The 17,684-nt window shown below is 45.5% G+C and overlaps 1 protein-coding gene and 1 long non-coding RNA gene across 2 annotated transcripts; one reads left to right on the top strand and one right to left on the bottom strand.

Annotated features, from left to right (window-relative positions):
- LOC119461846 (ras-related protein Rab-39B) lies at window positions 1-17,626 on the top strand. The gene is made up of 3 exons (XM_037723217.2): window positions 1-484; window positions 3,457-3,598; window positions 16,455-17,626. Exons 1-3 carry the CDS (start codon window positions 267-269, stop codon window positions 16,746-16,748), a joined length of 654 nt encoding a protein of 217 aa, XP_037579145.1. The 5' UTR covers window positions 1-266; the 3' UTR covers window positions 16,749-17,626.
- On the bottom strand, window positions 9,294-11,218 carry LOC125947625 (uncharacterized). The gene is made up of 2 exons (XR_007468454.1): window positions 11,092-11,218; window positions 9,294-10,674 (listed from the first exon to the last, which is right to left on the bottom strand). It is a non-coding gene; the product is annotated as an uncharacterized LOC125947625 (long non-coding RNA).
- Window positions 17,627-17,684: the final 58 nt, after the last annotated feature.

Raw genomic sequence — 17,684 nt, 5'->3', positions numbered from 1 at the left:
CACACTGTAGCAGTAGTAGCCACTGTAGCGGTAGTGCGTGTGGATGAGGTAGGGACGACTTGCCCCATTCCTACTATGATGTATTCTACGCTGCGATGACAATTCACCTAACGATACCTTGGCAGCAGTACCCATAGGTTACGGCATAGGTGTTTGTGCTCCGTAATATTTGTTGTTTTGTGTCTGCATCGCGTCTCAGCCGCGAACTTTTTCGGCGCTGCCGTGTGGTGCTTTGAGCGACGGATGGTGATTTCGATGGATCCAAAATGGTCGAGCCCATCTTTGACTATCAGTTCCGGCTAATACTGATCGGCGACAGTACTGTCGGGAAGAGCACACTGCTCAAAGCGTTCACCGACGGCAAGTATCACGACGTCTGCGATCCGACTGTCGGCGTCGACTTCTTCGCAAGGCTCATCGAGGTTAAGAAGGATGTGAGAGTCAAGCTTCAGCTGTGGGACACCGCCGGGCAGGAGCGATTTCGGTAATGTGTGCTTGCTTGGAAGGTTGGCGAACGATTGCGACCGTGCCTGTTTGCGCGTATAGTCACTCGCAGAATGGGGAAAGCGCACGACGGAATCCATGGGGAGGTAGGCGCACCGAAAGGAGACCCGTCGGTCATGAAACTCCCTTTCGACAGCGATTTAGATTTCTTCTTACGTGCCACGCGTCGACCATGAGACGCTCGTCCTTATGGCGGAAGAAAACTGCTTTCAAATTTACGAACGCGCTTGCAATCGCAAAAGCACATCAAAACGAGCGATCAAAGATCGTTAATATGCTCAATCTCTGATAGATGTAACGACCTAAAAGGAAACTACAAGGAACTTTATATATACAGTGTTCTTGTATGGCATCCTACAAATTTGTATGCTTTAAAAACTCAACATCTGTCTGATCTTTTTTCGTTCAACTGCCCTTCTCTGCATGGTGGCGCATGACTTTTCTAACCTACTGCCATCAGCAAAGACAATGCTGACCCCACATCGAGTTCCTACTTTTTAATTCTATGTAACATAGTAAATGCAGGGTCTGAACCAACTTCGGAGTAGGACAATGGCATTGCAGAGGCTCAAAGGTGGCTGAAGAAGGATAAATGTCAGGACGGTTCACAGAACAGATGGTTTGAAGGCCTACGTTTGCCAGTTCATGACGAACAACGGATTGTATAAGTGATGTCGGTTGGTATCACTGGGCTCCTTCGCACTAAATGTGCAGGTGACATGGCTACGATTTCACGTTGAACGATTTGAGTGATAGTCTCCAACATTGAAGGCTGAACGTCCTCACACGTTGATGTTGCTGCCGTGTTCAGAAGGCAGGCGAAGTGGTGGGCGATGCATCGGCTTTTAGCATCTTCGAAGCGTCAGCATCAGTAATAATCTCTTTGACTATCGAAGAGTCTTTAAACACGATGAGCTTAAATGCGTCGTCCGCGGTCCCTTTCATTACTTGTGCGCCTATCGACTTCTGTCATCTTGGCATCAACCTTTCGGCAAAGGGCCAGCACATCTTGACTGTACGTCAGGCATGACCCTGCACACACGGGGAGCAGGTTCTTTATTGGCTGGCAGCCTGCAGGTTGGACAAACAACTCGTCAAGTTTTGTCTTGCATATGGTCCAGCTTGTGAGCTCCTCTTCATTGTTATCGAACCAGGCCTTCACAGTTCCCTTTAGATAAAATATGACGTTCACCAGGTAGGCATCAAGTGCGCTTACACGCTCGAAAGTCGAATCCAGTCGTCGACATCATTGCCATCGATGCTGGAAAAAGCCCCAGTATCGTGGGGTGGCACCAGGATGACGGCTGGCATGGTGGCTACTGCTGACGCAGTTTCACCGCCGGTAGACATGCCTAGAGTGGTGCTGCTGCAGAGCTCCGTCTTACGCCAGGCCCCAGACCTCCACCAAGATGTTATGTGGAGGCAAACACAGCAGGAAAATGTATTTACAAGGTGATCAAAATCTGAACCATATGGTCGAGAATGCGCGCCGGATCAAAAGCGTCGACGCTCCTCTAGAGGAATAGTACTGTGACAATAATCTCACCGTGTCAATGAAGTCAGAGCAGAAGGAATTATGATAATTAAAGCACACAAGCCAGTAGCTTGCGGTAGCTTCAAAATACAAGCAAAGCGAGAGTTACCCTGAACTTGGATTTTGGGGCTCTGGATGCCACATTTCACTCTCCCATGATGTTAAACTGCGGTGCCCGTACCATTCTCCGTATCAGAAGTTCACGTGCCATGTATGCCAAGCCTGCTCAGCTTGTTTCTATGGTTATAATAGCTTCTACGTGGTGGCCTGCCATATGCTCAACACTTTCATTTCGATGGTTACAACACCTTATGTGTAGCTGAAGGGGCCCACATCAAGCTTTCTCAGGTGCATTGCTCCACCCCTTTACATTAGCCTTCGATGATATTGCACGAGTGTCATATCTGTGCATGTACATTTCCTTGACTGACAGGTTGGTGTTACCTTCACATAAGTTTTTGTCTTTCTTCATATCTGTCACTGTGCGATTTGATAGTTGGCATTTGTCTTGTACTTCTCATTACATGATCATGTTTTGCATACCTATCTTATCATACCGTGAGAAAGGTGCGCTTGCACCAGGTAGATTATAAGTAGGGCTGTTCGAATAGTGAAATTTTCTAATCAGATCAAAAATCAGTATTGGAAAAAAATGGCCTTTAGAATATCTAATCGAATGTTTTCTCAATTCTAATTCCTAAACAAACTGAAATACTAACTTCGCGGTGAGTTTGTTTGGTAAAAAAAAGAATGAGACTTATGTACATTATTTGGGACATGTATCTCATGTTGTTTGCAATCCAAACAACTGAAGAGCTAAGTGACCAATACCTGCTTTCTGTTATCTCGGCAACGATGACAAGTAGTACTAATTAAATAAGGGGACAGCATATCACTATGTACACATACGGTTTGTTGAAGGAAAGATGTTTGATACTACAGCACATCTCTAGTTTGGCCCCATTTAACTCTAATTACCTTTTTCAAAGGAATGATTACATATAGTGAGATTGGTCAAATTATAGAGAACATATCTGTATACAAATTGCCTAAAAGCAAACCATTCTTATTCAGTACTGGAAATTATTGAACAGGAGTTGCATGTGCATTCGATTCAAGAAGTGGTGCTTGGAGCAGAATCATTCGGAACAGTCCTTCCATCATTCTCCCTCCCTCGGGGCTCCAGTAAGTTTTATATTTAAAAGAAATGAATATTCAACATTTTCGAATAGTGGAATCTTGAATCGAATACAAATAGAACGGCAGAGACTATTGAATTCATATTTTAATATTTGCGTACCCCTAATCTGCATCGTGTTGTGTGAAATGCTAGCGTTTGGATGCCTCTGCATTTGTCATTGTTGTGCTGCCCTGGTTGTAGTCACTGTTGTGCAACTCATCTCATGAATGCCTTTCAGTTCCATCACGCGCTCCTACTACCGCAACTCTGTGGGCGCCCTTCTTCTATATGATATAACCAGGAGAACCAGCTTTGAGCACTTGGTCGACTGGCTGTTTGAAGTCAAGCGGCACATTGAGCCGCACAAGGTCATCTACCAGGTCTGTTTGTTACGTGTTGCCATTAAAATTTTAGTCCAGCGTCACATGATTATTCACTCTTTGATTTACAATCTACAGGCCAAGGAGAGCTCTTTTGTTTAGGCAGAGTGCATCCATATTAAGAGCAGCAGACTTGCCCCTAGTGGATGCCACTAGCACAGTTCTCTACCAAGTAGTAGTTTATTGTATTAAGTGTTGCGCTGCTACACTCAACGTTGCGGATTCTATCCCGGAATGGGCCTAATGCAAAAACGCTCGTGCACATCAAAGGGTGGTCAACATTCATTTTGAGTCCCCCACTACGGTGGGCCTCGTAATCATATTGGGCTTATAAAATCCCACAACTTTTTTTTGCTGAAAGACAAACAGGAGGAAGGAAATGATGGGCATTGTAATTGTCCCAGTGAACACCTGGACTGTCTAGTGGACAAAGAGGAGGAAGGAAACGATGGGCATTGTAATTTTCCCAGTGAACACCTGGACTGTCTAGTGGACAAACAGGAGGAAGGAAATGATGGGCATTGTAATTGTCCCAGTGAACATCTGGACTGTCTAGTGGCCATGCAGGCTCACGATAAAGTAGATGCAATAAAAATAATGGGGCGTAAGTGAAACGAGGATATGACTATACTATTTAAAACACAGAGAAGCAATCAAGATACATGTGTAACCGCAACATGTCATTCAGCCATATTATGCGCCACCAGGAAGGCTGGCCCTTTTACGAAACCAGATGGTTGGAAAGAGTCTCATATAGGTCTGGCACTATGTGGCCCTTGTGCCAATAACACATAGTTCCTACATCGACATGGGGCCACCACCCTGTGTTGTTTCAGGCATACTAATCGTGCGCCAGTCAGTTTTGTTTCTGCACAGTGACAAATGCAGGCAATGGTATTAGATCAGACACAAAAAAAGCGTTGGGTGGGTATGCTGCTTACCACATAGTGAGAGCCAGAATATTGAAATGCTCCTGTGCTGCCACCATTCCTAGCCGAATACTGTTGCTGAGTGCCACCAGGAGGCCACAAATTTTGCTTTCATGGGGCTCACATGTCTGGCTGAGGGCGGTTATTATGTCACATGACTGATATTCAAGGAAGCTTAGGCATTGACACGAGGCATATCAAACATGCTTTTGTTTCTCCCAGCGCTGTTTGGAGGCACAACTAGTCCTTTTCTCAACAACCTAAATAATACTATTATGGCAGACAAGCATGGCTGTACGCTAATAAAGCCATCTTTTCAAGTACTAATAGAAAAAAATATGGATCCGCAGGCTCTCTATTCCGAAATATCTTTACCTTCATTATTACTACTTGAATTGATGTCTTCACTGAAATATTTCATTATTCTGTCATGTTGTCGTGACGGTGAAGAATAAGACCGTGCCTCATAATCAGAACTGGTTTTGGCACATAAAACCCCAGAAAGAAGAGTAAGACACAATGGACACAACTTTTTATTAGGTGAACCTGTGCCCACAAGAACTAGTGACACGTGGCAGTGATGAGCACAATGACTTGTCCAAGATGCTGGTGCTCGTGCGTGTTCAGCACTAGTCACTTTTAATTGAGCATGATTTAAAAGCTAATTCAGGAGGTACGTTCAATTCGCCTGCACCGCCTGAACCAGTTCATGAGGTGCTGCACCCTGCCATTCGTTTCAGTGGCGCAGCAATGGCGCCCGCTGAACCACGCCGTTTGTTTCAAAAGGTGCAGGAAAGGTGCAGGGCTGGTTCATGATTTTGCTGCACCCACTCCACTGTCGGTGCCGCCATGGTGCAGGCGTACAGGTGCGCGGCAGCAGCGCAGCAGACGACACAGCACATGGGCGCGAGCGCCGTTAAAACCCCGCTTATGCACGTCTGACGTATCTACGCAAGTGTGGTGTGTGTATACGCCCAAGAATTTGATCATATTTGCAGTTCAAGACCTCTCAAACTTACGCAATCCATGCACATTAGTCGGACATAACATAACGTCTGCACCGCGTCTGCACCTTGGCATTCGTTTCGAGTGTGGCGCTGTGCCTGCACCACAGAAATCGAGCTGGACAATTTCTGAACTTCTCGTGAACCGCCGTGAACTGGTTCACAGTGGTGCAGGCGAATCGAACGTACCTAGGATTATCTTGTTGGAAAATATCATTCCAGTTAATTTGCTTCAGTGCCATTTGGACTGCTGCAAATGTTTGTTCTGGAAAGAACATTTCCAAGCAAGGTTCCTGTTTCTGTAGCTTGAACTAACATAAAAACACGCATATGGCCACTTATAGCAATACTCAAAACAGCACTTGAAACGCACAGCAGAGAGTATTTCGTAACAAAGAGATCAATAACAGTTTCGGTAGTTGTTAATCTAGCGCTATGTCAATTGTGCTAATGCACCCATTTGAGACGAATACTCTCTCTACGGGTATTGGAGGCCATATTAACATTAAAGTCCCCTCCAAGAATTAAATTCAGGCCGTTTTCATTAGCAAACGATAGCAGATCATAAAAAAATAGCAAGCAATGGGCCGAGAGCACCATCACGGGGGGGGGGATTTCATTCATTGGCTCTTTTACAATATAATGTAGTCCATTTCAACCAGTAAAAATTTAACTAGGCCAGAGCAGGCGGCATCAAGACCTATTATGTGGTTGTTCCATTGCATATTTTCTAAGAATATTACTCTGAGTGATTTAAGCGATTTTATGCATTCAATTTCTTGTGAATTATAAAATAAGGAACCAAGTTCACTGTGCTTCTTATTTTGGAGGCAAAGAAGTATTGGCTTAGATTTATTGACATTAATTGTGAGTGCATTTTTACATGACCAAACTTCTAGCTGTCCTAGCAAAATGTTTGCATTAATTATTAGATCACTGCCAGAATCTCCAGAAAGAAGCAAGGTTGTATCGTCAGCCTAAATTATAAAAAATTTACCACCATCCTGCCCTGCGCACGTGAATGTCCAGTGAAGCTATATCAAACACCACACATGGTCGAGCATTGTACTCATGCTGTTCTTCTGGTGTGTTTAATTTCCGTGGTCTTAGAATGGACTGAATGAGTTGCTAGACGGGTCTCCCTTTTATATATGAAAGCATGATGGCATCACTAAGTGTATATATATATATATGTGTGTGTGTGTGTGTGTTCAAAAAAAGGAAAAAAGACAAACGTTTATGGCATATTTACTGCCTGACGTTTCGGCCGGAGGACTGGCCAAAACGTTCAGTCATTAAATATGCCATAAATGTTGATCTTTTTTCGCCTTCGGGTCTGGTGCGAAACCCTTCATCATGTATGCATATATATATATATTGTGATACCACGCCCGGGACGCAGGCAGAGCTCTTGTATTGTCACACAGCGTGAGACAGCCCACGAGCACCAACCCGACAAAATGATGATGATTATGAGGGTGGGTATATACACATGAAGACGATGATGAACTGCACAGTTAGCGCTCACATGCTGGCGCCGGCGGCAGAAACGAGAGGTATGACCACGTATGCCACAGTAGAAACATACTGGGCGGGAAGGGCGCCAGGTAGAGTCGTATGGTTGGACGGGGGCCTTCGCTACCATCGAGGCCAGGTGGTCGCAGACAACGGTGGCAGGTGCAGACGGAACTGGGACCGCAGGCCGCGAAGCAATCTCGGCGTAAGAAGGTGCACAAACAGGCGCAGGGGACCGGGCATGTGTGACACTTGGCATGGACGCCAGTTCTTCTTGAATGATGTCGCGCAGACTGGGAGGAGGAGCGCGATGGCGGTGTTGGCCGGAGCATGGCCGTGAAGCTCCTCTCGCACAGTGATGCGGATGAGCGCTCGCAATTCGTCGTCGGTAAGGAGGCGCTATAGATGTATGCCTGATTGCAAAGAAAGTTATGCTGCTTGCCTTCAAATCTGCAGTCACGAAATTTTCCGACCAACCAGAGGTCGAGAGGCATACAGATTCGCTGTAAAATGAGAGTTAACAATGTCATGGGAACCATAGGGGACCGTGTATCATTGCGCGCAAAACGACATGGACACAAGAGGGAACACGTATAACACACACGAAGTGCAAACTATCAACAGATTTATTGCGAGAAGATTGTTTGCGCGCAATGATACACGGTCTTAATGGAAAACCAACAAGCCCAAGTGAAAACCATAGGGGGCCTAGAATGCTGCCTTGATGTACACAACAGGATAAATTTCGCATTGTATTTAATTGCACATGTTGCTGCCTGCATGACAAGTGGGACTTCATTAAAAGTAATTCTTTACCTCTTATTCTGTAATATATTGAACAAAATAGCGTGATTTATGCAGTCAAATGCTTTGATAAAATCTAGAAATATTCGTAGTACCATGTTCTTGAGCTCGAAATTACTTATTATATATTAGTTTTGGTGTAGCAGTGCCAGTTCTGTTGATTGGTTCTTCTGGAAGTCATACTGAGAGTCAGTAATAGCACTGTGTTTGTCTAAAAAAAACATTCAAATAATTTTAGAATGAACTTTTCGAAAATTTTTGATAACACTGGGAGATTGATATTAGGCCTATAATTACCTAAGACGCTCTTATTAGTTTCTTTATGAATAGCCACAACTCTTGCAATTCGCATTTGTGGTCGAAAAATTGGCTGTTTGTATGCGTAGATTGCATTGCAGACAATCACTGCATTCTCTCAGTGCTAACATATGGGACAGAAACTTGGAGGTTAACAAAAAAAGCTCGCGAACAAGTTAAGCACTGTACAATGAGCGATGGAACAAAAAATGCTAGGCCTAACGTTAAGAGACAGGGAGAGAGTGGTGTGGATCAGAGAGCAAACGGGGATAGCCGATATTGTAATTGACATTAAGAGAAAAAAAGAAAATGGAGCTAGGGCAGGCCATGTAATGCGTAGGATGGATAACCGGTGCACCATTAGAGTTACGGAATAGATATCAAGAGAAGGGAAGCACAGTCAAGGACGGCAGAAAACTAGGTGGGGTGATGAAGTTAGGAAATTTGCAGGCGCAAGTTGGAATCAGCTAGCGCAATGCAGGGGTAATTGGAGATCGCAGGGAGAGGCCTTCGTTCTGCAGTGGACAGAAATATAGGCTGATGATGATGATTATGCATAGATTATAAATATACTCGAAAGGTGTCTAAATTGCATGTATGACATGCTTAACTGGACGTACCTGTGTTTTGTCTGCATTGCATGAGGCAATGCGCTGACAGGTCCAAAAACAAAGAAGGACACCTATTGATTTTTATGTCAGGCATACTAGTAGTAAGAGTCAGTTCTTGCATGACAGACTTATTAAACTCGTCAGCCAGACGACTACTCGTCTGGCTGACGAGTAACTTCATTAGCGATAATAATTTTGTTTGGGTTTCTGACTGGGAAATGGCCAAACTTGCTTCAAATTTTGTCAGGGTGGCCGGATGCGGTCTCAAGGTATGCTTCTTAATATCGTGCTTTAGCATTTCGCAGAGCAGTGTTTAATTTATTTCTGTATTGCCTGAACTGCTCGAGGATCGAAACATCTTTAGAGTCCACTAATAATTGAGACAGCTGCTTCTTTCATTTTATTCATGCATGAAGTTCACATGATACCCATGGTTACCATATTTTTTTCTATTTGCATTTTAATTTTGGAAAGAAGTATTTCCTCTGGGTGAGGTAGAATCTTTGAGATATGCGTCATGCCCTTTTGCATCTTTTTCAAAAAAAAAAACAAACAAAAAAAACGTCCAGTTAACACGAAGGATATTGGTATGAAATTTCTCTTGAGAACTTTCGGTTAAACACTACGCTAGATGTGTGACTCTTGACATTTTGAGAGAATTTTTGGGAGAAACAGATAAATCCCCATATGGGGTCACTTATATCACAGCAGGTTACCCCTTCGTGAATAACTTCACGGTCAATATTTGTCAAGAATAAATCAATGCACGTGCAGGATACGATGCAATGATATCGCTACAGTGTTCATGTTATTAATGCCAACGCACCTAATCAAAATGGCAAAATTGACGCTAGTTGATGTTTCGCGTGACATACCTATGTTGAAATCGCCACCTATGAGGATGTCATACTTTTACAGCAAAGCCTCTCGGTGGTCATCATTTTTCGTGTCTGCGTCTGTGAGCAAAAATGTGGGCCAATCTCAGCGGAAGTGCAGTGGCTCGTACCCCCGTAAGGCTTCCAGCACTCGGCAAAGTGAAGCAAAAAGTGCGTACATTCTTTGGAATCACACATGCAGCATACAGCTATCATTTCAACAAAGAGCAAGCACAAAGCAAGCATTGATGATAAGGCGCTCCCCGCATACGTTTCCCGGTAAAGGTTACTGTTGCGCGGGCTGCCACAGTGGCGGCAGCTTGTCTCTAGCCTTTCGTATATAAAAGAACCAGCCTGGCAACTGATTTCATTGTTGTAGCACCGCTATGGGTGTTAAATGCATACTTACGACTCCCGAGGAGCAGCGACCACTGCCAAAATTACCATTACTCTAAAGCATCCCAGTTGTAGTGGTGGTTTTCAACAGCTTGGCTGGACTTTTGCAGGGCCGGGATGGCAAGTCAGTTTACGAGGTATGATTCCATTGCATCAAGGATATGTCACCTGACAACAGCCTATAGAATACAGATAAAGCAACATTGTTCCTTATATTTCAACATCATTTGGCCTAATACACTCAACACTTCACAATCAAGGTTTTTGTTTATAAGCATGCATACATCACCACCTCAACATGTGTTGCAATTTAAAGCGAATGTGGAAAAACAAGGTAGTGCAAATGTGTCAGTTAACCAAGTAGTACCATAATAATTCAGTTCTTGCACAAAGACAGGGACAAAGCGCACTGGACGTGCACCTCTTTGCGAGCGCTGCAAGAGCCGAAAGACGAATGCATACCAGCTTGCTCATTTTGATACCATGATCACATCAAAAGAAAAGCTGTCTGGAAGAGTTGTTCTTAATTGATCGCGCATTTATATGAAAACATCTGAGCGACGATGGTTTGTGTTTTTGAAAAGAAGCACCATTATGGATCTCATGAGCGGGGAGTGGGTAGGCGTTACGTGCCATCATTATAGGCTCTGTTATACTCCGACGTTCACAACGCGCGCGCCGGCGTTCGTTTCGTCGCGTCACGTCGGCGAAGACACGCCAGGCGCAAATCCGCCTGCCCTATAGTCCAACGCGACGCGGCCCGACGCAGCGGCCGGAGCCAAAGCAGCGCATGCTCAGTAGAGCAGAGCGCGGAAAGCCAGCGCCGTGCGGAAAGAAACGCGGACGCGTTGCAGTCTGGGTAACGTCGTCGGCGCGAAATGCAGCATGTTGCATTTCGTGCCGGCTGCCGCCGGGCCGCGCCGACGGACGCTGGCTGCGTCAGTCGCGCCTCGCGTCAGACTATAGAGTGCTCGCGTTTTGCTAGCGTAGCGTCGCTGTGCCCAGCGTGCGCGCGCGTCGACGTTACGTCGGAGTATATCGAGCCCATAACTCTTTCGTTACCGTGAGAAATGTGTTCATTTTCAGCGATTTTATCTTTCTCTAACGTTTTATTTCAACGCGTAGTTGCAACATATACCATGATACATAAAATTATAGCCTGATCACTCGTGTTTTGAATGAATAATAATTACTCAGACAGCTTTTGAGAATTATTTTGTGAAACTTGAAACAATCACCTCAAAGAGCACAAATGAAAGTCATAATTTGCTATTTTTTAGTGTAAGCACTGAGTAAAATGAAATTCTAAACATACAGAAGTATTCACCTCGCTCCTGGTTCCCAACTGTTGTAAGTCAAATCACGCAAACAGAATTATAACCAAGATTTGTTGGTGTCAATAATAGCCATAGTGATGCCCATGCTGTGCAGGAAAGCAGTAGCTTCGCAAATGTGAAAAAGGGAAGTTCCTATTGTACAGGGGGCGTTTTTTTTTTTTTTACTTATTGCAGCAGGCATCTGGTTTGTGTTTTACTGCATGCTTTAGGCTCATGAAGCAATGGCCGGGGGGCATGCAGAAGCGTCCTGCATTCGATACAGCTTTTCTGTGCGGTCTAGCGTGCGTTCAGCTGGTGCTGGAGCCTCCACGTGCTTTGTTCAGTTCCTGTACAGTGTTGCACAATATTGTACAGCAATGATTAAGGGCACTTGAATAGGCTGCGTCCAAAATGTAAGAAATTAGACTGCTAATCGAGCTTTGGTCGAAGGTTGGTCTGAAATTCGACTGCGTGTTCTTGTGTGAGAGAACACCCCACACGAAAGGAAGGATTGCTCGTAACAATTTGCACATGCGGTGTTGAAATGCTGCTGGATAAAAGCAAGCCACGGTGGGAAGAAATAAAGTTGCACTCAATTTAGTTGAACACAATTATCAAAAATAACATGCCCTCATGATCATCTACCTTGTTTGAGACATCGTTAAAACCTCCTAGACGTCGGATTGGAAAATTAGACAACCCAACAGAAGCTTCTGCGTCTTGACTGGTGCTGTCATTTAAAAAATTGTGTTGCCGAGTCGACCAAAGCGAAAATTTTGCATTGCTTTATTGAGGAAGTGCTAGGAGCACTTAATGCTAGTTTGCACGATACCTCCAGATTAAATGTTATATTTCCAGACTTCCTAATTTGCCAAAAATTGTCAAATCAGACAAATAGTTTACAGTTCAGTTATTTCAGATGGTGTATGCTGCTGTTATAAAAATTCCAATGGCAATTTTTAACAACATGGAAAAAAAAACTGTCTATAAAATTGATGGGTTTCTATAGGTGTGGTAACGAATGAGTTAAAAATGTGTATCTAGCTGTGAACACCGGTACAGGCCATATATGCAAGGTTGCTCTCATATCTTTCGCAACTGGAGCCTGATGTTCATGTGAACAAGGATTTTGCTATTCGCATACGAAACAAAATGGCAGTTTTTGCGGGCGCATTCTTTACTGACCAGAAGGTTCCGTGCTCTTCGGGCAAAATTTTCACAGAGGTAGGCAGCCTAGCCATTCTGCTTAAGAAGTTTTCTGTTTTGAAGCCACTGATCTCTTTGTTTCTGTCGTTCAAATTGCACCATGATCGCTGGCACCTTGTTCGCTTTCCCAGAAGGTCTATAAAGCACCTCAATGTCGCTATAAGCGGTCTCTGCTAGTTTGGTTTCCTTGACCACTTGATTAACTTTTGCCACACAATTTCTTGTGTTTTGTTTTCGGCACATAGTGTATTTCTACATTTTTCCTCCTGCTTTGCATTTCAAGGTGACTCAAGTGAGCATTTATCTACTGTCTGATTGCGCATTTTCAACTTTTTCGAGCCTTTGCCGTAGATGGCCAATTTCCTTATCTTGGTTGTCAAGATAAGGAAAAATTTAATAAAAATACTAGGACATAGTCTGGATTGATTGCTCAATGTTGTTAATTTTATCTTTAAGGGACTTTAGAGAATCCAGCTTTTGGTTGAGCTCTGCAAAAGCAGGCAGTAATCGTTTTTCCTTGTGGCTTGGTTATTCCGAAATAGCCCTGTATATGAGATGAATTCTTTGCATAAGGCCCTCTGTGCGTCTGTCACACGAGAGTCTTCAGCATGGGTGTCCATCAAGACTGCTCATGCATGCAGCATGTCTGGCACACAAGTTTGGCAGCAGCAGCTACAGGATAACCGATTTGGCAAGGTACCTGGGAAAAGTACAGAAGCGTGTGTGCTAGGTTTGTTGCCCGCTGCTGCCAGACTGTCCAGAGTTAGGGACGGCTATCGCTTGGTGAGGGGGATCCTGGGTGTCGAAGAAAGAGAGCGTATGGTTGAAAAACTTCCGATCGACATCGGCACTGGTTTCCAGATTCAGTAGTATGCGAGAGCCATCGGCACAGGAACTAACCTGGAAGTAGTACAGAAGCGAGTAAGCCGCAGTTCGTCGCTCGCTGCTCCCGTTGCCAAATCGTCCAGAGTTGGGACGTGGTTGGCTATCGCTTGCTGGGGATCCAGATACAGTATAGACCACCTGTAACGTAACCGCTTATAGTGCAGGACCGGATATAGTGTGGTCTTTTCAGACTCCCGTTAATTTTCCCATAGCACTCCAAGTATACACGTATCGCTTATAATGCAGTTGCGGGAAACGAAATACTGGTTACAGTGCAGCTGCCTGGGAGTACGGAAGTCAGCGGGGACGGCAAACGCTCCCTTGAAACGGGCGCCCCAAGGAGTGCTCGAGGAAGAAAGAGAGACGAAGTGGGGGAGAAGGGCACATGGGGGTGCGAACGAACAGCCAGTGAGGCTGAAACCAGAATCTTGAGTGCGAGTCGTGAAATATCACGGCGCGCATAGCGAGCGAGGGCCACGAAACTGCCAGCGCCGGCCAACGCTTGCTTCACGATAATGGCAGTAAACGAAACTTCAGGGAGCGGGCGGCGCCGGCACGGCACGACGAAGGGGGCACGCGGAGACCGTGGAATATGAGGGAGGAGGGCGGCAGGGAAACGGATTTTGCCTCGGCAACTCCGCCGCTTCGGTGGCTCCCCTCGCCCTCCCTCGTAGCTCCCTCACTTTCGACTGTCACCGTGCGCGCCCGCCACCGCTCCAGCCGTCCCGGCGCCAGCTCGATCCCCGAAGTTTCGTTTTCTGCCGTTATCGGGAAGCGGGCGTTTGCCGGCATGGGGGGGGGGGGGGGGGGGCAGTTTTGCTGGCCAGCCTGGGACAGCGACGCTTCTTCCCTCTGCGCCGTAGCCGCAGCGTGCAAGGTCAACACGTGACTAGAAAGTAGAGGAAGCATAAAGGAGAAAGAAGGGTTCACTGCCATTTTCTATGCGTGGCTGAGACGTCGGCACGTACACGCATGTTCCGGCGCAACGCAGAATCGGTGACCTTGCCATTTGAGAGAGGGTGAAATTTCTGCCGCGTGTTTTTTTTTTTCTGTTTTGTTCGCGCGCGACATTGAGGGGTCTCTCCTAAGCTTTTACTCTATGGCGGTGCCGGAGCAATGCCGGTCGGAGGCGCCGCCGCGTGATTTGGTTCGAATTAACGAGATTCGACTGTACATTGAATGCAAACTTTCTAGCCGCATTCCTCGACTGTCGCATACACGTGGTGGCTCGATGCACATGTTTTGCATATGTGCGGGCCTTGAAAATTGTTGCTTTGGTTATAGTGCGGTACCACTTATAGTGCGGACATTCGCGACTCCGGCGACTTACGTTATAAGCGGTCTACACTGTAGTTTGTTGATGGCCAATCAATCCTGGAAAAAGTGCAGAAGCGTGTAAGCTGCGTCACTCGCTGCTGCCAAACTTGTGGGGCGTTGCTGGTGTGATGACGTAATATGCCCCTGGCTGTATTGGTCGTGTCGTCAGCTGCAGATGTTTTCGTGAGTGGTGGCAGCACAGGCAGGCAGGTAGCCTTGAGAAGGTTCGCACATTCAGCTCCAGGTATTTCTGGGAATACAGAGGACCTTTCAACGTTTCATGTGCGGCACCACTCCACTGCTGCAGCCAAAATCATTTCATCAGTTTATCATGCAAACCTCCTAGACGTCAGATTGAAAAATTAGACAACCCAACAGAAGCTTCTGCGTCTTCACTGCTGCTGTCATTTAAAAAATTGTGTTACCAAGTCGACCAAAGCGAAAATTTTGCATTGCTTTATTGAGGAAGTGCTAGGAGCACTGAATGCTAGTTTGCACGATACCTCCAGCGTGTGTGCTAGGTTTGTTGCCCGCCGCTGCCAGACTGTCCAGAGTTAGGGACGGCTATCGCTTGCTGGGGAGGGGGGATCCTGGGTGTCGAAGAAAGAGAGCGTACGGTTGAAAGGCTGCCGATCGACATCGGCGAATGCGGCACTGGTTTCCAGATTCAGTAGTATGCGAGAGCCAATGTATCAGTTTATCATGCAATGTAGAGCAGTAGAGAGTACTCAACGTCCGCACTGAACATGTGGCAGTTTCCTGGATCTTTTTTCGAAAATAAGCTCAATTCATCTCAATTTACAACACAAAAATGGTCCATGGTGTTCAACACAGGCATATGACTGTAAGAAACTTGCCATTTTTCCCTTTACCTCACAATATCACTCATGTCAGCTTTGTGTGTCTGCAGCAATGCCCTCTTTTCTGTCACATTTTTTGTGCTACCGTTCAAATATCAGTATAATCGATGCCACCTCACCTCTGAATTTTATCGCTCGGCTTCTGCTTTCATGGGCGCAAGACAGTGGCACGTTAGCTGCCTGACGCCATATGCCCTCGCTTGTCTGTGCAAGTGAGTCACCACGAAGGCTACTGTTCGCTTCCGGGGCTATTGTAATGAACCTGGTGTGCAGTGCCTTTCAAACGCTATCGTCCTTGTGAATAGACCTTTCTACAATATTAACCCACACAGCGACTACAGCTGTTTTAGCAAACTGAGCTGGACATTGCAAGGAAAGTACACATGGGCTGCAACTGTCTAGATGAGTGCTGCACAAAGCAGTGTTGCAGTAGTGAATAGGTTTGAGTAAATTCAGCTGCTTTCAGTGCCAAGCTTGCAGGGTGCCACCAGGAAGGTCTCACTAGATACTTGCTGCCCTCACTGCAGGAGCCAATTAACAGACTGACGAAAAGTGGTAAGCAGTGAATGGCTCATTTGTAGTGCCATGCCAGTGCACAATTCTGTTCAAGGGTTTATAAGCTAAGAGTGAAGTGAAAGCAGTACAAGCAATTGGAAAAATCTAGACTTGTAAATTTTGGCCATGATCACCTGCTTAAATTGCTGCAGCAGCTGCATGCTTTGGCACCTTGTTTTACCCTCTGCCATTCGGAGCTCCATTTTTGCCCCAGTAAGAAAAACACAGAACATGTGAGCTAATGGATGATGCACAAAGGTACAGAGAGCATTCATTCTTTCATCAGGTGGTAGCATGCAAGGCAGACATGGAGGTATCACGGGAGGTGAGCACCGAGGAAGGCCAAGCATTTGCCGAGTTCTATGGAGCCAAGTTCGTTGAAACGTCGGCCAAGACGGGCCTCAACGTGGAGCGAGCTTTTGAGACAATTGCACGCGACATCTATGCCAAGGTGGAGTCGGGCGAGTTTCAGCTTGAGGATGGCTGGGACGGTGTGAAAATGGGCTTCCTGCGGCCTGGACTGCCTGGATGCTACATTGACTTGCTAGAAGCTAAACCAGAATCCCCAAGCTGCTGCTAGACCGTCCAATGTATTTTGCTAACATAGTGACGTAATGTGTGCAAACTGTGAAGTGACTGTTGAATCTAGTGTGTGCCTAGCTAAGCACTTGCCATAGATGCTCAGGCGGCATGTGCAGTCGACAGCTTCTTAGAAAGAGGGACCAGCAAGCCTCTCTTCTTGGCACAGGTGTGCTATTAATCTTGGCTTAATTGTCAGCCTTTACATAGGCCTAACTGGCGTGTTCCCTGCTTCATACATTGTGAGCTCTCACCAAGTTCTGGAATGTGGAAATGTGTCTGTGCGAAAGTACAGTGCTAGCTTGTGCTATTTTGAAATAGCTACATGGCCATGCACCCTGCATTTCTGGAGGATAGCTGGACAAACAGCATTTTTACAGAGCTTTTTGTTTTCTCTGATGTCTCTGCCTCACTTCTGTATTCAAATTACGTCTGGTTACCTTCATTTAGCCTGCCAGAACTGAACATGTGACAGTTGTTGTTTCTTGCCATTATGTGTGCAGATAATTTGACTAAAAGCTTGAATATCCATGGCTAAAGATGAGCATTTGTCATGATTGGGAAGAATGAGTGACAGATCCAAAACTTCACAGAAATTTTGTGTGCTAGTGTAAAGCAAAACAGGAGACAGTACTATGTGCTAGCTACAAGATAATGAAGGCTGTGTTAATATTTCTGAATGCTGTGGGGGTTTATGGTGGTAGCATTAGATGTGCAAACTCAAGTTGCCAGCAAGTCAGGTTGATGTGAACTGGTTTCTCCTACAAAACTTTATAAATGTTCACAGTATTTATTTTTGTTTGTATTTTAGTGCCATCACTCGGTGTATCTTCCTTACCAAATTGTACTATGTGAAGCAAATGAAGTGTACTCACTGAACTCAGATGCTTGGAAGCTGTGCAGTACGTGCGGTGGATGTTATTTGTTGTGATTTATC

The sequence above is a fragment of the Dermacentor silvarum genome, chromosome 8, assembly GCF_013339745.2.
Source record: "Dermacentor silvarum isolate Dsil-2018 chromosome 8, BIME_Dsil_1.4, whole genome shotgun sequence".
Lineage (NCBI taxonomy): Eukaryota > Metazoa > Arthropoda > Arachnida > Ixodida > Ixodidae > Dermacentor > Dermacentor silvarum.
Note: the sequence above shows the minus strand (reverse complement) of the source record. Positions and strands in the feature narration are given on the sequence as shown.